At 29.5% G+C, this 27,286-nt stretch overlaps 1 protein-coding gene across 4 annotated transcripts; it reads left to right on the top strand.

The window, feature by feature from the left end:
• On the top strand, positions 1–25,662 carry LOC143246604 (sialin-like). Of its 4 annotated transcripts, none has more exons than XM_076493624.1 (10): positions 1–95; positions 3,004–3,197; positions 7,011–7,244; positions 9,064–9,247; positions 10,428–10,564; positions 10,888–11,034; positions 13,177–13,309; positions 14,963–15,118; positions 17,795–17,880; positions 22,065–25,662. In XM_076493624.1, the coding sequence occupies exons 1-10, from the start codon at positions 74–76 to the stop codon at positions 22,245–22,247; spliced, it is 1,476 nt and encodes a 491-aa protein (XP_076349739.1). In that variant the 5' UTR covers positions 1–73; the 3' UTR covers positions 22,248–25,662. The 4 variants fall into 4 exon arrangements, with proteins under 4 accessions (XP_076349739.1, XP_076349738.1, XP_076349737.1 ...); XM_076493623.1 differs by having other exon boundaries at positions 7–201; XM_076493622.1 differs by having other exon boundaries at positions 7–201; positions 2,989–3,197; positions 10,891–11,034.
• The last annotated feature ends 1,624 nt before the right edge of the window (positions 25,663–27,286 follow it).

Genomic DNA, 27,286 nt, shown 5'->3' with positions numbered 1-27,286 from the left:
ATAAAATACAGTACGCTTCAGCCTTGAGTTAGCGGTGAATCATGAAAGCATGTGATGATTGTTTTTTTAATAAATGAACGTGTATTATAGGAATGGTAATACGCACATTTAAGTAGTTTATTTTGTTTTATATTTTAAAAATGGACAGTGAACCAACTAATGATGTTAGAAGAGTACTGAAGCAGAAGAAACCGTTGTGTAGTAAGATCAAACTGGTCCTCGACTATTATTAATGTTATCAATATATTTGTTGAATTCGATTTGATTACAAATTTAATGAATTTGAAATTCGCAGTACTACTTAAAGTGAAGCTTGTAGAAATCTAGTCACAATATATATGTGTGTGTAACCTAGTTAGTCTAAATTAAAATTAATTATAAATTGTAATAAGTGCCTGAGATGTGACTGTATGATATGCGGACATATGATTGGATATATATTTTAAAATATACAAATTTTAAATTGTTTGTTTGTATACTATAAAGCTTCCATTGTAATTTTGCAACAGTAAGTCCAGCAAAGCAGTAACTTTGCCTTATTCTAGTTACTTCACAATTTTTCCTGTAATAGGTAATATCTCTTCCTGCAGGAATGCTTCAGTATTGTATATAGAATCAGGATTGACTGGATTAGAGTGATGGCTGTCCACTGCTGCCAGGGAATACATAATAGTGCTTGTTCGTTCAGTTCTGTACTAGTCGACCTATGATAAGAACTTGCTTTCTCTCCCCTTTTTTTGGAGAGTCATAGTGTTTGGTTTTCGGGTATCCGATCCCAACAGAAAAAAAAAGCAACAAAGCTAAACATACACAATCGCAAGAAAAAAAAACAGGCCTACCGCCTGTAAGGATAGTGTCCTTGTTTTTGTTGTATAATATTAGTGCAATGAAAAGTTTTAGTTGCATAAGAAATATAGCCTGTCATTGAACATGCTCGCTCTTTCAGCCAAGGTTACGTTATGATGTGACAGTCCAATTTTCAGTTGGCAAAGAGTGACCCAAGAGGTGACTGTAGGTGCTGTTGACTAGTTGCCTTCCCTTTGCTCTATCGCTTCTAAATTAAGTACGACTAAGGACTCTTTTGTAGCTTTGTGCAAAATTAAACAAAAACAAGTAAATAAATACACTTATCTTATCTCTTTATTTTAACTTTTTAAATAGAAAATAGTTTCCTTTCAAGGGCATTTTTTTACAGTTGTGGATGAATCAACTTCTTGTATGGATTTACTAGTTTAATATAATAGTGTAACGTGTAATCGGTGTAATAGAGAAGATATTCCAAGCTGTTCTGCAAGTTAGTACAATTACTAAACAATACAACTCGACAAATTTTTTCATTCTAATTCTTCAAGTTTATCATTATGAAACTCAAAATTCACAGACCTCTTTTCAGAATAAGCATAACGCAATATCAACGTAGTGACAATCTACACTGTTTACTGGAAGAAATTTCATAGTAAGGAGCAAATGATGGTCCGTAAGTTTTTGTCGATCTTCTTATGAATATAGAGTTTTAAATCATTTCTTGCAAAGCACAAAGATTCACAAATAAGCTGTCGGACCTCTATATTTAGTGTTATAATCCCTCAAAATTACAGACGCGTTACTGGAAGGCATATTAATTTATAGATTAACATGGAAATTTCTATTCTAAATGTGATTTTTTATTAGATGTAATCGTGAACTTTGATGAAGAAATTTTGTATATATTTTGATACTTCATAGCTTAAACTTTCTTCTGTCCCTGATTCACATGGATGTGGCTAGTGTTGTTGTGACAAGCAAATTTTCGGTTCAAAACAATGTGTTTAATGACCTTCAGACATTTTCTGACAATGAAATGGGACAATTTTAAGAAGACATATTACAAAGTAGAGAAAAGTTTCCTTTTGCCTAAGATCAGTTATAACAGTATTGAACAACAAGGGACCTTTTGTTCTATCCACACCATCCTAGCCATTAAATTAAACTAAAACACTCTAAGGTTCAAAACCAGCTTTTGTCATTTAATTATTACAGAATTTTACTTCAAGTGATCTATACAGTGACATCACAAACTCTTGTATATCAATTTTTATTTAGATAGAACCTAAAATCTTATCTGTCAGGGCAACAAGCTGTTATAACCAGTGATATATTGAAATAAAATTTGAATGAATTGATGGGAAGTTTCACATGTCTCTATCTTTTGTGCTTGTACATTAAATATGTATTTTATGCATTAAATGATATGCGTGCTTGAACTCTCAAGCATACTTGGTAGCTATGAGGATCAATATTCGTGACATTAATGCAGTTTGACCAAACTCTGTTTATAACAACTCTTTCCCCAACATTGACAAAGATAGTTATTCAAACAAATCTTTTATGTTGCACTTTGCCAGATACTTCCTGGATGTTAAAATATAACAAGTTTATATCATACCCTCAGCTACTTAAATAGCATCCTCTTCAAAGAAATCAGTATGTACCAGTTGATGGTGCATTCTTTAACAAACAATCTTCATAGTAGTGCTCACTGACAGTTGACACGTGAAACCATAAAATGATGATGTAACACTATGAGGTGCTAAATTACCATGGTGAATATTTTATTTTCGTTACTATGAGAAAAGAGTGAGTCCAACCGTTCAGATTTACTTCTGCAACTTTGCCTTTTTCTAGATTTTTGTCTTATTACAACCAAAATGCCTTAAGTTATATTTTAAAGATAATGCATTAATTCTCTGAACCAATGTTATTTTTTTATTACCTGAAGGTTTTATTGTACACTGTAAGGACGGAAAATGTTGCATATTGGTGGTCTTTTCATAATTGGAACAATGTAAATTTTTGAATAGGCTTGTTTTTGTTTGTAAGTCACTGAATGACCATCCTACATGTTTTATTTTTCTGTGTATTTTTAATTTATTTCTAATAAATTTCTAAGTATGTCTTATTAGGTTAAGCAGTATGTGTTCAGTGAAGGAAGTTATCATAAAAATTAAGTTTTTTTAATATCAGATTGGATTCCAGCTCGATATGCTGTTACATTCTTGACATTTCTTGGAGTTTTCATTGTTTATGCATTACGAGCAAATCTCAGTGTAACTTTGGTAGCCATGTTGAACAATACAGCACTTGAAACCAATGAGACAATTTCAAAGGAATGCCCAGTTGTACACTCTTTAAATGATTCTTCTTATCACTATGAAAAGGTAAGAAGGCAAATTTTATTTCTGTCACATAGTAACAAATATTATTTTATGATTAAATAATGGTAATGTAATTTTTTCTTTCCTCTTCAGTTTCCCTTTTTTCACATTAATATAAAGTTAACTCTATTGACTAACAGAGAGAAGTTCATACATATATTTTAGGTTTGATAGTTTTGTATGTAGATGCACCATTTCTCATTATACAAACTGCAAAAGTTATTTGGAATTGTTATTATTTTGTTTGAATCCTAACATAATGTTCAGGAATAAGGGACCTATTGGTTCGTCTTGCTGTCCACCCTCTAAAATAAAATAAACTAAAACTATGATGTAATTAAATTAGGAAAAAATAAGTAAATAAATAAAATATTTATCACCAGTTCTTATCATTCATATAACTATTAAGTTTTAAGTCCTTACAAGACTGTGTGACAGCTAATTGAAACCATGATAGATTTTGTTACATGTATATGATTTGTTGAATATTGTTATTGATTAATTTAGTTCTCATAGAAAATGCAAATTTAAGCAACTACTTCAGAATATAGCAATGTTGACGTAATGTTAGGAAGGCAGTTGTTTTATATGTTTAATTTTTTTAAAACAAACACTGTACATGTTATTTAGGCTTAGCTATATTCCATATATTTTGCTACATATAGACATAAGGAAAAATAATGTTTCTGGTCACAAATTTGAAAAAAAACATTTTGAAGAGTTGTGAAAAGAATTATCTGTTATAAGATGGGTAGCTGACTCATTTGGAGATGCTCATCAGATGTGGAACATTTTCAAATATAAATTTTTAAACATTTAAAGTAAATATATTCTTTATAGAAAAAAAAGAGTAACTTAAGTAAAAAAGCTGCATTGGCTCATAAAGACTATGAGATAAAATTAAACTGAAGCGTCATAAATGTAAATAAGTCAAAATAACTGATATGATATGATATTAATATGAACAAGGAAATTGATGAAACAGAAAAATAGGACATCAAAATGAATGTATGAGAAAATTAATAGTTCGAGTTTCTTTAACCACATTAAGAGTAAACAAAATGTTAAGATAGGAGTAGGACCCTTGAGGGATGGTAAAGGAAGATTTTATCTGATGAATATGAGATAGCTGGGTTATTAATTTTTTTCAGTTTTTAATAATAAAAGATTTAAGCAGTATTCCACATCTTGAACAGTTGATAGGTGGAAACAAGATCAAATAAGATGACTACATTGATTCTTAGCTTGTCAAGAAAATATTGGGAAAATTAGAGAACAAAAGGCTCCTGGTCCTGATGATATTTTTCCAAGAATTTTGAAGGATGTTAAAGACTAGATTTGTGAGCCATGTATTATTTATTATATTTCTTTATAACCCTTGAATAGTGGGTAAGTATCAGAGGATTGAAAGTTTGCTGATGCCACTTTTGGCCCACTCGTCTCATGTTTGTCGTGGAAAAAGTTTGGACATTCTGATAAAAGATGTATTCTAAAGTCGTTTAACAAAGTTTAGAATATTATTGGACAGTTAATATGTTTCATAAAGGCAAAATCTGGTCTTACAAATCTTTTGACATTTTTTGAAAAAGTTACTGCTCATGTAGTTAAGAGTAAAAGTGTAGGTTTGGTGTATCTGGATTTTCAGAAAGAATATGACAAAGTGAAACATAAAAGGGTTGTAAAAATATATCTTTAGATAGGGGATAATTTAGCTAATTGTACAGAAGAGTAACTGGATAGAAAAAAATAGAGGATCGTTACTAATGGAGTTCAGTCAGACTGTAATATTACAAGTTGGGTACCTCAGGTCTCTATCTTATGGCATTTGCCCTGTTTGATTTACATCAATGACATAAATGAAGGAACTGACAATAAATTACTTAAATATGCTGAGAATATTAAGGTCCTCTGTGTTCCTAAGGAAGAAGATGCTGCTGATTTACAAAAGGGTTTAGATCATTTATTGAGTTGGGCAAATAAACAGAAAAAGTGTTTTAATTATAATAAGTGCAAGATAATTGCACCAGATGCTGGAAAAACAAAACAGTTATTACTTGTAAGAGATTGAAATAGGTGCACTTTTCACAGCCATAGGAGTTTTTAAACAAAGTTTACAATTGATGTATGCATTTCAGAAAAGGCTGATAATTATAGAAGTTCATATTTTTTTTATCTTGGTTATTTTATCCATTTTAATAAGCATTTATATACTTTTCAGCAATCATTATTTTAATGTAGCTATGAATTTTAGAAAATATTCCAGTTGTTTTGTTTAAAATAATTCAAGGTTATTTCTGTTACATATTCTTTATTCGTAAAAGTCTCCATTACCCCATACAACTCTTTCTTTAACCCATATGACTCTTTCTTTTGTTCTTATGTATGAACAAATGAGAGAAAGAGAAGTTATGTTTCTACTAGAATTCTCTTTTTTTGTACATGTGCTGCCACCTGTGAAATATATATTTCCAAGAAACCATTATTCTCTACATTGAAACTTATTGTGCTTATTTCCTAAAGCCATCTGCACAAGGCTACTCAATTGTTTAAACAAATAAGAACTTATACAGTGACCTCTATTTCCCAGTACTTGATGCTTACCTTAAAAGTACAAGTGACCATTTTGAAACACACTTCATATATGCCCAGCTTTGTGCTGTTGGCATTAAATACAAAAGCTTGTTTAAGGAGAAAGAGGATGTGTTGTAAGTTTTAAGCAGGAATTACAGTCAGGAGTAAAATATATTTGCCAGGAAGTGCAGGCACTGTACAGATAACATAGAAAAATAAAACTGGTTATAATGGAAAACTGGTAATCTTATTAATACTTTTTGGATATGAAATAAATAATGTATATATTATAAAATTAATTTATAAATTGACAACTTTGTTCAAGTTTCATTTTCAAAGTGTATAAATTGTTTGTTAAAATGGGATTTTTGTATGACATACTGAATTTCACTAACCACAACAACAGTTTTGTGATTCTTCTAACAATATTTAAACTCATTTTATTTCTAATATCATAATTTTTATATTTTTATCAACATTTTCCTAATAAGTATTATTAATTATATATTAGTAATAAACACTTCTTTCTTCCTTTTTTAGTTAAACCTAAATAACAGACTCCCTTTTCTGTCTTTAGTTATTCTAGACTGTTTCTCATGGTTTTGATAAAGAATTTTCTTTGTTTTCAGAAAGCCAGCTGTCAATGGCATTAACTAACCTACAATAAATATGCATGACTTTTGAAAGTTGTAGCAGTCAGTAATCTATAGTTTTGATACTATATTTTTGATATCAAAGTATAAAACAAAATGATGTGATATGAGCAGCATAGAATTCGGTTAAGAGATTTTTTTTTGTAAATATAAAATTATTTACAACATGTGTTTAGCATAAGTAGATATATTGTCAACAGTAGAAACAACAAAGACTGGACAACAGTGTTTTCTGTACTTTGTGATAATATGTTGTGTTCTTTTCTCTATCTGTTTACTTTGTGTACTTGTATTGTGCACTGTGTTAAAATACTTCCTCTTTTTTTGCTGTTACTTCTGTTCTACACGTGCAGCTCAGTTTAATTTAATTTTGTTTCCTCAAGTACACACACGCCTACACATAAAGGAAATCTCATAAATGTCTAGCTTGAATAGCAGCATTAAATTATTTTAGAAAGTTCCTTCGGCATTTTGAAACTTCTATTTTTCAAAGAGTTATAAAATAACGTGTAACTAAAGAAGTGAAAAACTTTCCTATAAATATGTTTTAATATATTATAGTATTTAACAACCCTTTGATTTTTTCTTTTAGGATGGAGAATTTGTCTGGGACGAGAATATTCAGGGCTTGATTCTCGGTGCATTTTTCTACGGGTACTGTATCACTCAACTCCCTGGTGGTATTCTTGCAGATGTTTTTAATGCAAAATGGATATTTGGAGGAGGAATATTTGTAACAGCTGTGTTAAGTCTTCTGACCCCTGTTGCAAGTAGACATAGTGTAGAAGCTCTCATTGTTTTGAGAGTACTAGAAGGTTTAGGAGAAGTACGATAAACATGTTTTTTAGTTTATACAATTGCAGTGTTTGTTATGGATTGATACATTTAAGGATTATTCTTGAAATTGTAGAAAACCTAAACTTTGCCTTATTTCCAAACATTATTAAAGTGGAATTTTTGTATTACATATTGAATTTTAATAACCACAACAAATGTTTTATGTTTATTTCAACCATATTTATCTTTGTTTTTGTCTCTTTAAATTTGTTTTAATTCATTAATAATTACCAGTAACATTTAGTTAAATGGTTCCATTGTTATTAATTTCAAGATTAATGTTGTTCTATTTTCTTTCTAAGTTAATAAACTAAAATTTAAAAAAAATTCTTATTCCACATTTCATTCCCTAAATAAGAGTGGATAATTTTTATGATAACCTAATATAAAAGTGTAGTGCATATACTCAAACTTGTGTTCATATGTACAAGACTCTTTAGATTTTGGTACACAATGTGTTAGTGTATATATGTGTATCTTATGAGTGGAACAGTGTGGGATTGTGGTATGTTTGTAAAATGACATTTTAATATTAGAATAAGTAATTAAAATAACAATAAAAAGTTACTTTCCAATTGAATAGATATTTTTTATTAAAAATCCATATTTCCACATATATTAATTTTTTGGAGTATTCGTGTCATATCCATATTTCATAATACTAGTGTACATGTATTTTATTTATGGGACAAAGTTCATCTGTACAGGTATTCAGACAGCTGGTGTGATAGAATGTAGAGTATATACATGTTTATATTGCATAGTGTTAGTTGCTGTATTCCATCTGTTCTACATTATTACAGTTTATTTGTACCTTCTCTGATGGTCCTGGCATAGTCAGTTGTTTAAGGCACTCCACTCTTTATCCAAGGGTTGTGGGTTCGAATCCCCATTGCACCAAACATGCTCGCCTTTCAGCCATGGGGGCATTATAATGTGACAATTAATCCCACTATTTATTGATAATAGAGTAGCCCAAGAGTTGGCAGTGGGTGGTGATGACTAGCTTCCTTCCCTCTAGCAAAATTAGAGATGGCTAATGCAAATAGCCCTCTAATAGCTTTGCTCAAAATTCAAAACAAACCAAACCAACAGCTTCTCAGTGTAAATATTTCTTGATTGTAGTTGAAAAATTTGAAATATTAAGTTTCATACTAAATTTACACTGTTCTTAAAAAAAACAGATTTAATGTTTTGTATAAACCAACTAATGTAACTTACATTTTACTTCATTAATAATTACCAAAAACATTTCATTTTTACAAAGAAATGAACTTTTTGTTACTTTAAAGTAGTTGACATTTTACTTTGTAGTTCACATTAAATCTGTATATACTGAATAGGCTAAATAATTCTAGAAGATTCTAAGATATACTGCAAAGTTCTAGTATATTATTATGGAATATATAGCACATTTTAGAATGTCAGAGAGTGTTCCACACTACTCGGAATGTTCAAGAACGTTTTCTACATGATTAATTATGTTGTCATTTTTCTTACTTCTGGAATATTCTGCATCGTATCTCAGAACTATAGACTAGCCTTTTTTCTGGGGCAGGTATTGAATACTCAACTTTTCACACAGTTTAGTTATCTGCAAGTTCTGCCAAAGAGAATGCCACTAACTTTATGAAAACATTCTCCTAATTTCATCTGAATTTGTGTTACTTGTATGATTATGGTCTCCTCTGACAAAAACATTCTGCTGATAGGAGAGCAATTTAAATTTCTTGTCTGTGTTCAATTAGAAAAACAAAGAAACTTGTATACTGTATTTGATATTGATATAATTTTTCTATCTCAAACAGGGGGTGACTTTTCCTTCTCTGTTTTCTCTTTTGTCTCATTGGTCACCGATACAGGAGAGAAGTACATTAACAGCTATCACAACTAGTGGGGCTAACTTAGGAATGGTTGTCACACTTCCAGTGTCAGCCTTACTTTGTGAATATGGGTTTGATGGAGGTTGGCCTTCTGTGTTTTATGTTTTTGGTATGTTCATTATGTAGTTGTTTAAATGTTGAAAATATGTTTAATGTTATGATAGGATTTACAACTGAATGTTTTTAAATAAAGAAAGTGATTACCTTCCTTCATTTAGAGTCTTGCTTATAAATCCTCAGAAACCAATTTTTATTAATAGCTAAGTTAATTCTGGTAGAACATAAACATAGAGACAGAATTATTTCTGAAATCTTAAATGAAACCTCTAATTATATCTTGGCATGTAATAACATCAAACTGACAATTTTGAGAAACTGTTAAATTTCTATATGCCTAAACAATGAAAATATTACATAGTAAGTAAAATTGTATCAAACACAACATAGCATTTTGGGACAACATGGGACCTGTTAGTTCATCTTGGATGTTCCATCCTTTAAACAAAACTAAAAATATTAAAAAATAAATTTTACAAAAATTTTAAAGCCAGCCATTATCAAATTAGCATTGTATTTACTTAGTTAATGTCTTATGAAACTGAAAAAATTATGAGGTCCCCAATTCAGGGTGACTTGACGTAAAGATTAGCACGTGAGATTGTGAATCTAATAGTCTATGGATTAAAGCTCTTTGCTATCAAATCTGCACTTTGGAACAATGAATGTGTTATGGAAGTGATGGTCAAAGCTATTTTACAGTTATTCTAAGATGGTGGGAGTTGTTGGCTAGCTGGCTTCTGTCTAATTAATGATTTTAAAATTTGGGTTAGCAAGCACAGATAGCTCTTGTATAGCTTTATGCAAATATTCTAAACCTACAAACAGTGCTACATTTTTGTATTTGATTCTTTAATAGTTTCTCTATAATTATTCTTCTAATATTCTTAATTAATTAATTCTTAATATTCTCTATAATTATTCTTCTAATTGGTTATCTTCTAAGATAGCCAATTCTTTTTATTCATAAACAATGTTTATTAAAACAAGTAGCCATTGGAAATACTTGTAAAACTAATGTGCATACTCATATTTTGTTCATTGAATATGTACCCCAATTTACAATCCCTCAAACTACTTTAAATTGTAAAGTAAAAATTAATTGAAGTTTCAGTACTTGTCTTGTTGTATTTATTTCTTCCTATAATATAAATATTGAAAAAGGATACTTGTGAATATCTTCTTGTCAGTTTTGATCTTTTTTCAATTTCTGTTGTATGATGCATTTTTAGGTTCTTGTGGAGTTATTTGGTTTTTATTTTGGAGTATACTTGTAACAAACACTCCAGAAAGTCATCCAAGGATTTCTGAAGAAGAGTTAATATACATTCAACAAAACAGACAAACTGTGTCATCACCACTTCATCAGGTATAAGTATTTAATTAACTTTCTGATAATCTAACTCTTTAAAAAAAATCATCCCTAAATATTAGGGACAGCTAGTACAGATAGTCCTTGTTTAACTTTGCATTAAACTTAGTAAAAAACGAATGACAGTTTTGCAGTAATTGAGCACTTGCATATCTGTTTGTTCCTCAGATCTGTGTAGGTATAAATAGAACTTCAGAACATTATTGCTTGTTTACTATTCCAATAAAACCTTTGAATTCCTTTTTTGTCAGAACACAAAATAAACTAATGACAGCAGTAATAACCAAAAATATTTTTCTTACTGTTTCTTTCTACATAAGCAGGCAATTCCATGGAGAGCCATCTTGACTTCTGGACCAGTGTGGGCTGTAGCATTAACAAAATGCTGTGTATCTTGGGGCTTCTACACACTCTTCACAGAACTTCCAAATTATTTTAAAAGGGTTTTACATTCCCCCATCAAAAGAGTAAGTAAAGTAAACTAAGCTTCATAGATAAGGATATCAAGAGGGAATTTTCAATCTTAAATCATGAAAAGATGCTATTAACTGTTAACTATCTTATAAAAAAAAAAAAAAAAATTGCCCACACATTTATGGGTAGTAAACAAATAATGTAATAAAAATACTTCATGTTGTTATTAATTTTACTTGTATATAGTACATTAGAATAAAGGTAGAAGTGTTGTTAGTGGTAAGCTTTTTGAAAATTATATTTGCCATACTCCTATTTGTGAATTTACATACAATTATATTCATGAGTATGGCTTGTTTATAATCTTGGTTTCAACAAATTTAACATATCTTGATGTCACCATTATCAGTTGATTTTAGGTTTTGCTCATAGGAGTTAGTATTTTTCTTATTGGAAATTAATACTAATCAGTGTGTGTTTGTGTGTGTTTTTCTTATAGCAAAGCCACATCAGGCTATCTGCTGAACCCACCGAGGGGAATCGAACCCCTAATTTTAGCATTGTAAATCCGTGGATATACCGCTGTTATAGCAGGGTGCTCAATACTAATCAGAAATAAATAGATTAGTCAAAAATTGTTCATAAAATTTATATTCCTTTTATGGAAATTTTTAAGACTTTAACTTGTTTATGATTCAATTGAAGCTTGACCAATATTTGTTTTACCATAAGTCATCTGAGTTTGTGTTGTCATAAGTTTGCACTTGTAAATTCAGTGCCTAATTATTTTGTTTTTTGTCAACATATCATGTCCATTTTTATGTTTGAGAGATAAAATAAACTGACATTCATGAAAACAGAAATATTTTGCTGCTGTGTATAAAAGACATAATTGCTAATCATTATGAGTTTTAAGTATTACACCTCACACCAACTAGAAGATCATGTTTTGCTAGCTTAGCTATTATACATCATAAAATGTTAAGAGTATGTCTCTTCTTGGAAAGTGAACTTTTCCCTGTTAAGGAAGAATAGAAAGTATACACAACATTAAATATTTCCATATACAGGGTGTCCAGGGTGGATCATTATAACTTGCCTTGTTTATTGATTTTAACAATGAAACAAGATACATATGATAGCCAAAGGATTTATTTAAAGATTTAATACTGAAATCAAGAGAAAAAATAACAAATAAAATTCTTTCCAAGGAAAACTCTCCTTGGTTGAGGTTCTAAAATGTCACAATTTGCTTGCTTCACTTCAGGTGTTCAAACTGAAATCCGTTCTGCTCCAGACACATCTCATAACAGGAAGAAATGGAAGTGCACACATCAAACACCATAACATCTGGTATTAAAGCACATTGTTCATCAAACTTGGCAATGATGCGTGAAATGCTGGGGCGACATGGAGCATCCATATAGAACTTTCTAGTAAAACATCTTTGCACTTCAGCTTTGTTTTCAACTTTCCAAAACGTTTTGAGAATGAATATTTTGTGCTCGATTGTAAGCTGATTATCCGCCATCCTTGGACACAAGTCAAATCTGAAACAAAAGAAATGGTTTATTAGCTATACACAGTCACAGAGTGTAAACATTATTTTGGGACACCCTGTATATGCCAAACATAATGGGTTTATCTTCTTAAAAGTTAATGGATTGTTAATTACTAGGTACTTCTGTATCTCTCAAGTCATGTTTTATTTTCTCTTGTTTTGAAATGCAGAGATACATGAGATTTCTTATTTAAGTTATCCTATGACCTTATAGATGTTATTTAAAATTTATGCACTTACTAGTATGTCTTGAATTATATCCCTTCATTTTACAGAAAGTTACAAATAATGATTTATTATTTTATATAAGAAAATGTCCCATGTATTTTTATACTGATACAGTAGTTTACTTTCTGCCAAGGCTAATGAAGCAAATCTGTTCCAGCCAAAAATTATAATTGCATTTTACATGTAAAGATGTGTTTATGATCTTGATTTGTTTCTCAAACCTATCACCCATTTTATGGAGTTGTATGTCTTATGTTTACATGTGTGCATAAAATGATTACATCATTCCTGATGGTGTTGCTCTGATTTATATGTTTATACTCTTATATGGCACTTGCTTGTTTTTGTACTTGGCTTCCAATCCCTCTGTAGACATCCTTTGTTTTGTTTTCCTTTGCGTCTACAGAATGGTTTTGAAAATTCCGCAATATACCTTGCCCTAACCGTGTCATCTGTTATTTTTGGTGTCATTGCTGATTGCATCAGGGTTCGAAGTCGGCTTAAGATTACTCACATAAGAAAACTGTTTGAAACAACAGGCAAGTAAAAAACAAAAACCAATTCTTCCATATAACTTTATTTACATATAGAAAAATGTTGATATTTCGGTTATATATATATATATATATACACTCTAGTCTGTAGTTAAACACACAGGTAAATCCATCATAATAAATAGAGGTGAATAAAAAGTCCACTTCAAACGTTTCACTTGTAAGCACCAAGAACATATTTCTTTAAGTGTAGGTAAGGTAGGTGACACAGAACAATTCCACCTAACCCACAGTCATTCTTATTAGACTTGTAAGATACAGAAAAATCATACATAAAACCATCAAACACATTAACAAAGAGCTTTTATGACAGAAGTACAATTAGAATATGAATGTTAAATTATTAAGGTCTATAATGCATTTATAAATTAAGTAAATAAAGGGAATTGAAAGGGCCAGTACCAGAAACATGAAAATTGCCTACTTAGCTTTATCTCGCATGGGAATTTTTAAGGGTCAAAATGTCTTCAATTGGGACAATATTTGATAAATTCATGCAGTTTATTATAGCTTGAGTTAACTTTTGTAGATCACCAGTGCATCAGGTTTGAGTGTGTAAGCTTACATTCATATCTTGACTTTACTATAAACAAGTTTCATATTTATTTATTTCACCACAAATGCACATAATTAGTTTGTCAGTGCTTTAGAAATGGCTGGAGTAATGGAACCACTTTTGCATGTCATTTTGGTAAATTTTACAAACACATAAGCCTTTTTATTCATTAATTTATTTTCAGTTTGTTTTTCATTTTGTAACATAATGGCAGAAAGATTTATGATCAAAGTCACTGTCATGCAAATTATATGTTATAAAATATATGAAAATAACTGCTATTCTAAATCCTTAATAATTTGAATTGTGTAGAATTATACATACTTTTATCTGTTAACAAGCAATCAGCTACAGAAAAGTCCATGTATAATTCTACACATTATGAGTCTTGAAAATGAGTAATGTGTTGTTATCAAAGATTCATTGTTAGAGACCGAGGAAGGCATTGTTTATCAAAGATTAAATGACAGTCCATATTTTAAAACTAGTTTGTAGTATGCACTCTTCAAGATTACAGTGTAGCTTCATACTTTATTTATTTATATACTTTTGATTAACAGCAGACCATTTCTGGTACAATGAATTGAGGTCAGTATACTGAATCTGATAATTCTAAAATACAATGTTTTGAGAGGTTTTATAAATTGAGGTATTGCAGAACCAGAAATGTATTTATAGTAACACGAAAATGCATATTTATTAATATTTGAACTAAAAGGCAACAGAAGATGTTCAGAGAGACAAAGTAATGAAGACTTTTCAAGAATAAGCATATAACTAACAGTTTAGATGTAATTAGCTTGAGTCTTGAAGGTATGACTTTTTTTTTGTAAGTTTATATATATATATACAAAACATCCTGAAGCTTTTACTGGTGAAACAATGGTCATAAATAAATGAAATGTTTTTGTGAAAAGTGCAATTTTGTTTGATTTTTCTTCAATTCTGTAATTACAAACTTTCATGAAGTACCGACAGTTTGAAGTATCAGTTATTATATATGTATATTTGTGTTCACTTTCATCAAGAACTACTTTTTTCAGTGATTTTTAATTTTTCACTTTCTTTCTTTTTTACGGTAGGTTTACTTCTTACTGGCCTGTGCTTCGTAGCTGTTCCTGTCCTTCGCTGTAATCACATTAGCATTCTATCAGTTTTGATACTTAACATGGTTTTCTTAGCACTTACAGCTGGTGGTGATGCTCCTGTTCCATTGGATCTTGCCCCAGCATATGCAGGTTAGAATGAAGGAACAGTTTTTCTTTGTAATTTTTTAAGTGATTATTTTCATTCTAGTTAAACAGTATGTTTGCAAAACTGTTACATACTATAGTAATAATTACTTATTGCAATACTGTGATAACAAAGCTCTGTTTTCAAACGTTTCAGTGCATTTGGTGAGCTATAAGTAAGGTCTCAATAAAGATATTAATTCTATTGTATTTTGGGAAGTTTTTAAGAACCTTTATGTACTTACATGCTGTGATGGTAGTAGTTGAAATTAATTTGAAACTGCTATATCATGCAAGTGCAATTTTATCACAAAGAAAGATTTGTTATTTCACTTATAATTTGATTTTGGAAATGGGCTTTTCTATAGGCCACCTTGTATTTTAGTTTTAGCTTTCTTACAAAAGATTGTAAGTTTGGAGATGCTTTTCAGTCTTCCAGAAGTGGGAAGAGCAAAGTTAGAGGAAGGTGTTCTTTGTAGATGAATCTAAACTCAATTTGTGTTGCAAGAAACAAAAAGTACTTTATTCAATGGAAGATAATTACAATAAAGCTTACTGTGGGACTAATACCAGTATATCAGCAATGATGTTGGAGATCTTCACAAAATTAATGGCATTGTGATTACAGATTCTTATCCATTACATCATCATCTCAGAGACAAGATCTGTTGAGCAGGGATACTTCTACTACTAAAAACATTATTTCAGATATGTGGAATAAGTGATGAACAATAGCTGGATGGAAAAAGGGACATTCAACTTGTGGCATGACCCACACAAAGTCTCATTATGAATACAATTAACCCTGTCGATGTGGGAGGGTCAAAGTGCACATGTACAACTTTATACAGTGCTACATTAAAGTACTTCATTACTAAACTATCTTAATAAACTTGGCACCAACACATAGTTTATAATTCAAATTTGTTTATATCTTAACATTAATATTTTAACTTTAAAAGCAAATATTTAAATAGAATCGTAAGTCTACATCTCTGAGTCACATGATGAGATGGTTCTCAGAATTGTGTTTTATAGATTTTCTCTCATGTAAAGGTTTCAAATTGTTCAACCACACAGAACATCATACTGTGGTTATTAATAAGCCAGAACATACAATTTCAACTTTTTTTTGTTTTACTGAGACACTGTTATGTATGTTCAAACGACATTTATTTGTATCCTCTGATTTTTAATAAGTGTCTTTAATTCTCTTTGAGATTTACAATTGAACACATTTATAACCAATAGAAAGAAAATATTCTAAACTACATTAGTAATGTGGTTGTCTGTTTTATTTTAGTGAACAAAACCAATGACTGCGAAGAGAGATTCATGTGTTTAGGCTGTTAAAACATTGCTCCCAGCAGTAATGAAATTGTTTTAAATTATTTATAATTTTAAAGTATTTACATGTTAGTTAGAAAGTCAGATAAATTATGATGACTTTACATCATTCTTATCCAGTACCCAATATGTTTTTACTGTTTTAAAATGCATATTTGAAACCTACATGAACTGTTTTTGTGTAACCAAAACAGTAAGAAAAATATGCTCACTAAACCACACACCAAGATACAAAGGTTTTGGTTTTAATCCATTTTTTCTTCATTAATAGACTTATTGTTTGTGAGTCCTGTAGCTTATTAATTGTGTGTTATGCACTTGCATTTCCAGTACACTACATTTTGAGACAAACAGGCTGATGATTCTACTCAATAATAAGTTTGGAGTAGAATACAAATAATTAAAACATTGACGACACATTAATCACCTAATCAGATGAGCTCTTAGAAACGTTACCAGTGGTTAATAATATGTTATCACTAGTTTAATTATTTCTCTGTTTTGTTCTTGTGTACCATTATATAGATGTAGTATGTTTATTGACATGCTTCTCTTTTACATTTGCGAGTTTTGTAATATTTGTCATTGTTATTATTGTAGTTTCTGCTCATATCTGTTGATAAACGTAAAATTAGAATAAATGTTTTTAGTTATTTAACATTCCTATTTTCTTTAAACATGGAATTGTAATGAAAGAGTAATTGAAATGTATTCTCATCTCAAGGATTTAAAAACATTAAAAATTAATGTCTGAAATATGACATTAGTCACCATTAATGTTAATCATAAATTACTTTTCTTTAAACCTGTATACTCAAATGGAGGTCAAAGTGTCACTCAACAGGAATGTCAGAGTTATCAGATATTCATGTTATGCTACACTGCTCATTTAATGATAATTGATGAGAGACGAGAGTAAATACTAAATGCAATATACAGGGCTACTGAAAGATAAAGTAGATATACATTTTGGAAGTTTCAGATGTGATGTGAATGTAATATGCAAACTGTACAATGGATAAAACTACTTTTATTTTTCACTGAGTCATGCTAACACTGTCACGTCAGTAACATAAATTAACACAGAAAACTGTGTGCAATATTGTTCCAGTAATACTTTCTTTCTTTGTTTCTTATGCTGTTTATAACACTCACACACACACACACACACACACACACACACACACACACTCATGCATATATATAGAGATACTCAATAATACTTTAGAGTTTTTGGTATTGCATGTTATTGTCCTACAAAGATGGAAATATTTCTACAGATACATTTTCATAAAACGAAGTAACTTATATTGACATTTTGTGTTATTTTTTTAGGTGTTGTGATGGGAATTGTTAATACAGTTTCTAATTGTCCTGGTATTTTTGCACCAACGGTTGCTGGTGCTTTGACAGAGCATGCAGTAAGTAAATGTGCATATTTCTATTTTCATTATATATAACTTATTTTACATTTCTGAGTATTTAAGTTAACATGTTAATACTGTGAAGACACGTAAATCTAAAAAGAGTTTTAAATTATTTTATCTGCATTGTACAATCTGCTGATTAGTACTGGAATAAATCAACATAGCAGTGAGATTAAAGCAAGTTTAAAATTGTCAGAAATATGCCTTATTTAATTTCAACAGAAACGTGGGTGGTGCTATTTTAAATGTTAAAAAAATTAAATGAAATTTTTTTTCATTTGTTTCTCACCAACATGCAAATAATGAAAATAGTTCATTTATTAATCAGAGGTAATTATCAATCCCTGTTTCAAATGATGTTTTCTTACATGTATGAGCCCATAAAAGACAGTATGTTTGTAGCAAAACCCTTAAATGTCAAGATATGTCTGTATGAAACTTACAGCACACCTGCAGTTTGACAAAGTTAATAAGTTTGCATCAAGAGATTACAAATTTTTTATCATCATTTATATGGTAGAGTCTCTAGAATGAAATAATACCATTTAACAATAGTCTACACTATTTGACATTCATTTTAACCTTTAGTTGTAATGGCTGATTAAAAAAATTAGTGTTTGAAATCTCACTGAAAGCTATTTATAATTAATAAAAAAAAAGAATATAATCTTTTATTGAGTTTTCAACTTTTTATATCTGAAAACACTAAACTTTTCCTCATTTAACATGATTTATAAATTTGTAGTACTTAGTTAAACTTAATTAAACTTACTTCACTAAATCTTCAACTTCAGGACCATGATTTTATCATTTTTATCTATAAACTTCTGGGTCATTCTTGGGATTATTACTAACAACTTACCTACACTTTCTGGTTATGATTAAATCTACCATAAGGCAATGAACAAGAGGACTGGCCTAGTGTTCATCTTGTTCAAACTAAATCCATGGCTTTATGGTACGTGATCTTTTGTTGACAAAATACACTTTAAGAGTGACAGTCATATCAAAATATTCAGTCAGACAAGAGTACTCTCGGAGTTGGCAATGGTTGTTGTTGTCTTCCTGCTTGTCCTCTAGTCTATCATACAAATTTTTTGAAAAAGAATTCTAAAACAAACAATTGAAACTTTACCAATTATGGTACATAAATCACTCTGATTTTTTATTTTTAGTCCAATAAAGACACCAGCTTTGATCTTTGCCTCAGAAAGCTCAGGAAAGAAGTCTCGAAGGTACTTGAAGGCTGCAGACTTTTTATTAAGAGCTGTGACAACCTTCTGAAGGTCCACTAGTGGCTCACACTTGACATTGTTCCTCCCCAAAGAGAGCTTGGTCCATTATGGCCAGTGCTTTCTGTTGCAGTGCAATGTGGTGTCCCTGCTGTCCCAAAGGCAAAGATAACATGGAAACTTGGTAAAGCCTCCTTGGAAACCTATCAGGAATGCCACCATTTTGAAGTCTTCTATAATCTTCCAGCCATACTCATCATACTTTAAGGCTTCTAGCAAGGTCTTGATGCTGTTTTATTCCTTTTTGAGGTGCACTGAATGAACCATGTGAAGAGATGGATACTTATTCCTGTTATGGAGCAGCACAGCTTTGAGGCTTCTGGATAAGCTTTCATTGAAGAGGCACCACTTGTTCGGAGTACAGGCAATTCCAGTTGCCTCACACAGACTAGATACATTGTGGTAGAGGCAGAGCACATCTTGACAAGTGAAGAAGCTTGAAAAATGTTAGTGATGCTTCCTCTTACTTGCGACTTGCACACTTTCATCTAATAACAAATCCCACTCCTTAAACCTAGACGTCAAAACTTGGCATTCAACTTTGTTAGATCAAGTCATTTAGGTCTCTTTGGTTGTGGTAGTATGGATTTATCTCACCAGCCGCACCTCTGAAATTGTAATCTGCATCTTCAGCATCTATCTTCTCTTCTGATTTGCTGCTCTCTTGTGAGGATGGCTGCTTTCTCTCTGGCAGAGTGGTTACAAGGAGCACAGGGCAGTGTCGCACTGGGAGATGGATGATAGAAGGTCTGAATATGTGATAGTAGATGCATTATTGCCAACTCAATGTTTCGAAGGGTCCACCATGCAGAAGTAGCAATTGCTTGAATGGTCAGTGGGTTCATGCCAAATTCTTGAAATAGTGAACTTCACGGCTCTCTTTTCCCTCTGTACCAACCTGCAAAATAGCAAAATAAAATTGTTATTATGAAGAATAAATTTATTTCATCCACAACTAATGTGTAAGAGGTTCATGTAAAATATTTTATATATTTTTTCTGTACTATTGGAAACTTTAAAAAAAATTAAAATATATAAATTCTAAAAGGTCTAAAATTTGTATAATATAAAATCTTACTACTGAAGCAAGCAAAAATTGTCTGTCTTATCTTCTAGAGTTTTTTGCAGTGCTCACAGATAAAATGAGGTGCCCATGGTTTGTCTTGATCCCCGAAAGGCATACCGAAATATGCCTTGTAGGCTTCACACATCTTAGCAGATGCTGTCGCAGAGTACTTTTTTGCTCTTGATAAATTGGCCACATACATAGCAGAATGCATCTGGAGAATGCTTGCAGCTTCTTGATGCCATCTCTGATAAAATCAAATAGGTCTCTGTGTTGACATTAGGCAGCTAGAATTAAACTCAAGTGGTGAGTGGCGAGCATCTGTATGTACATTAATTTGGAAATTCTAGAAAATTCTCTCAACCTCTACAACATTCTACAAAGTTCTTGAAAATTCTTTTAAGTTTGAGAAAATTCTCTCTCAGCTACTCAGCACTAAATCTACCTGGAATGTTCTGGAAAGTAGATAAATTTGAAAATTTCATTACTCAGGTCACTTTGCTTTTGAAGAGAAAGTTTGAAGAGAAAAATAGGTCTTTTATATTTACTTTTGGTATAATAAATTGGGAAATAACACTTTCTGCCCAGGAACAAGAAAAAGTAAAAATTTTGTTACATAGTGTAATAGACTATTAAAATATTTAGGATATAAACACAGTATAATTTTAATATTTATTTTATTAAGTGGTTTAATGCAACATGTGTCTTGTTAATCATATAATCTATAACAAATCCGTATCACCAGTTTTAACTTTTGACACCTACTCTTAATCAGAGTGGACAGAGAGTGTTGCCTGTTCCTGAGGGAGAGTAACAGAATATGTGCTCTTTCCATAAATGCAGGAAATGATAAACACCTAGAGAGTTCTTTGCAATATGAGAGTTTGGTTGCAAAAGACAAACACAGGTTTGTGAACAAAATAACTGGGGCACTCAAGCAGCACCAAACTCTGTTGCTAAATACATTCTACAAGTTCAGTTCATTAATTTTTACTTATGGATAGAACTGAACCTTTTTATTTCATTGTGACAACTCAGGATAAAGCAAGAATATCTGGCAGAAGAATATGAATTAAATGACTTGGATTCTGTCTCGATACTGTTGTTGAATTACTGTTATTTCTGATTATTGTGTGATCTTTTATTTTTAGTTCCACTGGACTAGGATGGTTTTCTTGTGGGTATATCAATGCATGTAATAAGTAATGTATACCTACATTATTAACTCATCCATAAAAATGTGTCCTTTTAAATCCCTAGTGTGCATCTTTACACAATACACTTTGGTGACTTGAATTATGCAAAACTTTATGTATGTCTGAGGAAATGTGTGTTGATCTGTCAGTCATAGTAACTTACAGTGGTACCTATTCACTTGTGTCCGACTGTCGTCGTTATTAAACTGTTAACCCAGATTATTTAAAGTAGTAGAATATTCACAGTATATCATTCGATTAACATTAATTTCTGATCTTCAAGTTATCAACTGATATCACATGGTTAACACTAACTTCTGATCTTCACAATATATCAACATATATCAAATGATTAGTACCAACTTATGATCTTTATAAGCTATCAACATATAATAGAACTAGACATTATCTGTCACTAATTTATCATAATGTTCATCCTTTCTTAATTATAATTCTTTCATCAGTTTGAGAATCTCATCATTATTGATATTTTTGTCCACTTAGACAAAGTATGTTTTACTCATTTTAGAAAGAAAATGTATATTTAATAAACATTTACACAGAACTGATTTTTACTTTGTGTCTGACAATACCTAATGATTGTAATTTTATTTTTCTACTCAGGAGACTATTGAACATTGGGGCATTGTCTTTTATCTCTCGGGTGGAATTTGTATGGTCGGAGCCATCATCTTCGTCCTCTTTGGATCTTCTGACCTTCAGCCTTGGGCTGTTCCATTAGACATTGCTGATGACACTCAGCCTATTGTTTATGAACAAAATAATGTAAATTTGCCTGACATATAGGCAAAATGCCTTTAATAGTTGGTTGTAAAAAATTTAAAAGTATCATGTGATGCTTTAAAATGTGTTGAGGAATTTGCATTTTAACAAAACTTTTATTTTTGTATTTTTAACTGTTTGTATATTCCTGTTGTCGGTTTTCTTTGTATGTTAAACAAATGCAAACATATTTCAAGTTAAAACTATACTTATTCAATTATAGTTAAATAATACCTAAGAGCGGACAGTTATTAATTATTTCTAATATTATTATTATATTTTAATTTTTGAGAGAATTTTCAGCACATTTTTGTGACCTGATAATTGTTGATTTATGCATGTAGGGATAAACATTGTATGATCTTTCCTTCTCCCGTGTGTTTTATATAACTTAAACTAATGAGTTATTATAAGATTCTGTGAAATTGTGGCACTTGTATTCTGGAAGCCTAAGAATAGTTAGTTCATATACAGATATTACCAGAAATCTTAGGAAGTCATACTTTAGAATAGATTTGATTATAGTCCCCCATTGTTTGTTTCAGATGTTTTGGATACGAGATTTAATACTAAAACACTTGGTAACAGAACGTTACCAATTAATTGAAACACATTTATTGAAATAATAAATATATTAATTATATTTATCAATTATAAAATATATTAATAATAAATATATTTATTTATATATAAAAGTTATATTAATTATATTTATTAATTATAAGATATAGTAATAAATATATGTATATTATATATAAAAGTTATATCTTTTTGTGTGGCTCATAGATTAACCATCATTAGGAAGTAGACAGCATAATGTGAACATATGGTCAATCAATTACCATAAGTCACGCTGCCACCAATTTATCTCTGTTTTAAAGTAGAATTTCAGTAATAATTTTATGCAACTACTGAACAAGAATCTCTATTTAAAATTAACTTCAAATTATTGAATGTTTTTAATGATTGTATTGTATTTAGTTTGCCTTTGTCATAAGAATCTTTAATCGATTTTATATTGTTCCATTTATGGTCATTACCAAACTACTCTAACGTGGTTGTGAGCTGACTTGTAGGAAGACTAAGTGCATTCTCTCAGTGTAGCCCTTCTGATTTGACTTATACTACCTGCTATTACGTGAAATATTTATTTGAAGTGAGGATGCATTAGGCAAATGTAGCACACAGGCCATTGACTTGAGAGTTTATAGTTTAGTCTTCTGGTTATTATAAATTATTTACTGTTTGGCTTCTGGTTATTTTCTTATCAAATGATATTCTTTTCAAAATGACATTCAGTGAGTTTAAGTATTTTTCATTACTCTTTTACTTTCTTTAATTATTCTATACCTAATACATGACTGAAAGACACAAAACAGTTGAATTTTCAACACAGGTGATAACTTTAACTTGAGAGTCATTATTGGATGTATTGAGAGAATAAAACTATAAAAATATGGATGTATTGAGAGAATAAAATTATAAAAACATGGATGTATTGAGAGAATAAAACTATAAAAATATGGATGTATTGAGAGAATAAAACTAAAAATATGGATGTATTGAGAGAATAAAACTATAAAAACATGGATGTATTGAGAGAATAAAACTATAAAAACATGCATGTATTGAGAGAATAAAACTGTAAAAATATGGATGTATTGAGAGAATAAAACTATAAAAACATGGATGTATTGAGAGAATAAAACTATAAAAACATGGATGTATTGAGAGAATAAAACTATAAAAACATGGATGTATTGAGAGAATAAAACTATAAAAACATGGATGTATTGAGAGAATAAAACAATAAAAACATGGATGTATTGAGAGAATAAAACTATAAAAATATGGATATATTGAGAGAATAAAACTATAAAAACATGGATGTATTGAGAGAATAAAACTATAAAAACATGGATGTATTGAGAGAATAAAACTATAAAAGCATGGATGTATTGAGAGAATAAAACTAAAAATATGGATGTATTGAGAGAATAAAACCAAAAGTATTGATGTATAGAAAGAATAAAACTAAAAATAACGATGTATAGAGAAAATAAAACTTTAAAAATAAGGATGTATAGAGAAAATAAAACTTTAAAAATAAGGATGTATAGAGAAAATAAAACTTTAAAAATAAGGATGTATATAGAAAATGAAACTAAAAATAAGGATGTATAGAGAAAATAAAACTATAAAAATAAGGATGTATATATAAAATAAAACTAAAAATAAGGATGTATATAGAAAATAAAACTAAAAATAAGGATATGTAGAGAAAAAACTAAAATAAGGATGTATATATAAAATAAAACTAAAAATAAGGATGTATATAGAAAATAAAATTAAAAATAAGGATGTATATAGAAAATAAAACTAAAAATAAGGATGTATATAGAAAATAAAATTAAAAATAAGGATGTATAGAGAAAATAAAACTAAAAATGTTGATGTATAATGAAAATAAAAATAAAAATGTGGATGTATAATGAAAATAAAGCTGTAAAAATAAGGATGTATTGAGAAAATAAGACTAAAAATATGGATGTACAGAGAAAAGACAAAATGTGGGTGTACAGAGAAAATAAAACTAAAAATAAGGATGTATAGAGAAAATAAAACTAAAAATAAGGATGTATAGAGAAGATAAAACTATAAAAACATGGATGTATTGACAGAATACAACTATAAAAACATGGATGTATTGAGAGAATAAAACTATAAAATTATGGATGTATTGAGAGAATAAAACAAAATATGGATGTATTGAGAGAATAAAACTATAAAAATATGGATGTATTGAGAGAATAAAACTATAAAAATATGGATGTATTGAGAGAATAAAACTATAAAAACATGGATGTATTGAGAGAATAAAACTATAAAAACATGGATGTATTGAGAGAATAAAACTATAAAAACATGGATGTATTGAGAGAATAAAACTATAAAAATATGGATGTATTGAGAGAATAAAACAATAAAAACATGGATTTATTGAGAGAATAAAACAATAAAAACATGGATTTATTGAGAGAATAAAACAATAAAAACATGGATGTATTGAGAGAATAAAACCAAAAACATGGATGTATTGAGAGAATAAAACTAAAAATATAGATGTATTGAGAGAATAAAACTATAAAAACATGGATGTATTGAGAGAATAAAACTATAAAAACATGGATGTATTGAGAGAATAAAACTATAAAAACATGGATGTATTGAGAGAATAAAACTATAAAAACATGGATGTATTGAGAGAATAAAACTATAAAAATATGGATGTATTGAGAGAATAAGACTAAAAATAAGGATATATAGAGAAAATAAAACTATAAAAATATGGATGTATTGAGAGAATAAGACTAAAAATAAGGATATATAGAGAAAATAAAACTATAAAAACATGGATGTATTGAGAGAATAAAACTATAAAAACTATAAAAACATGGATGTATTGAGAGAATAAAACTATAAAAACATGGATGTATTGAGAGAATAAAACTATAAAAACATGGATGTATTGAGAGAATAAAACTATAAAAACATGGATGTATTGAGAGAATAAAACTATAAAAACATGGATGTATTGAGAGAATAAAACTATAAAAACATGGATGTATTGAGAGAATAAAACTATAAAAATATGGATGTATTGAGAGAATAAGACTAAAAAAAAGGATGAGAAAATAAAACTATAAAAACATGGATGAGAAGAATAAAACTATAAAAACATGGATGTATTGAGAGGATAAAACTATAAAAACATGGATGTATTGAGAGAATAAAACTATAAAAATATGGATGTATTGAGAGAATAAAACTATAAAAACATGGATGTATTGAGAGAATGAAACTATAAAAACATGGATGTATTGAGAGAATAAAACTAAAAATATGGATGTATTGAGAGAATAAAACTATAAAAACATGGATGTATTGAGAGAATAAAACTATAAAAACATGGATGTATTGAGAGAATAAAACTATAAAAACATGGATGTATTGAGAGAATAAAACCATAAAACATGGATGTATTGAGAGAATAAAACCAAAAACATGGATGTATTGAGAGAATAAAACCAAAAACATGGATGTATTGAGAGAATAAAACTAAAAATATGGATGTATTGAGAGAATAAAACTAAAAATATAGATGTATTGAGAGAATAAAACTATAAAAACATGGATGTATTGAGAGAATAAAACTATAAAAACATGGATGTATTGAGAGAATAAAACTATAAAAACATGGATGTATTGAGAGAATAAAACTATAAAAACATGGATGTATTGAGAGAATAAAACTATAAAAATATGGATGTATTGAGAGAATAAGACTAAAAATAAGGATATATAGAGAAAATAAAACTATAAAAACATGGATGTATTGAGAGAATAAAACTATAAAAACATGGATGTATTGAGAGGATAAAACTATAAAAACATGGATGTATTGAGAGAATAAAACTATAAAAATATGGATGTATTGAGAGAATAAGACTAAAAATAAGGATATATAGAGAAAATAAAACTATAAAAACATGGATGTATTGAGAGAATAAAACTATAAAAACATGGATGTATTGAGAGAATAAAACTATAAAAACATGGATGTATTGAGAGAATAAAACTATAAAAACATGGATGTATTGAGAGAATAAAACTATAAAAACATGGATGTATTGAGAGAATAAAACTAAAAAACAAGGATATATAGAGAGAAATAAAACTATAAAAACATGGATGTATTGAGAGAATAAAACTATAAAAATATGGATGTATTGAGAGAATAAAACTAAAAAATAAGGATATATTGAGAAAATAAAACTATAAAAACATGGATGTATTGAGAGAATAAAACTATAAAAACATGGATGTATTGAGAGAATAAAACTATAAAAATATGGATGTATTGAGAGAATAAAACTATAAAAACATGGATGTATTGAGAGAATAAAACTATAAAAACATGGATGTATTGAGAGAATAAAACTAAAAATATGGATGTATTGAGAGAATAAAACTATAAAAACATGGATGTATTGAGAGAATAA

This window comes from Tachypleus tridentatus, chromosome 3, assembly GCF_004210375.1.
Source record: "Tachypleus tridentatus isolate NWPU-2018 chromosome 3, ASM421037v1, whole genome shotgun sequence".
Taxonomy (NCBI): domain Eukaryota; kingdom Metazoa; phylum Arthropoda; class Merostomata; order Xiphosura; family Limulidae; genus Tachypleus; species Tachypleus tridentatus.
The sequence above is the reverse complement of the archived record's forward strand: the minus strand, read 5'-3'. Positions and strand labels throughout refer to the sequence as shown.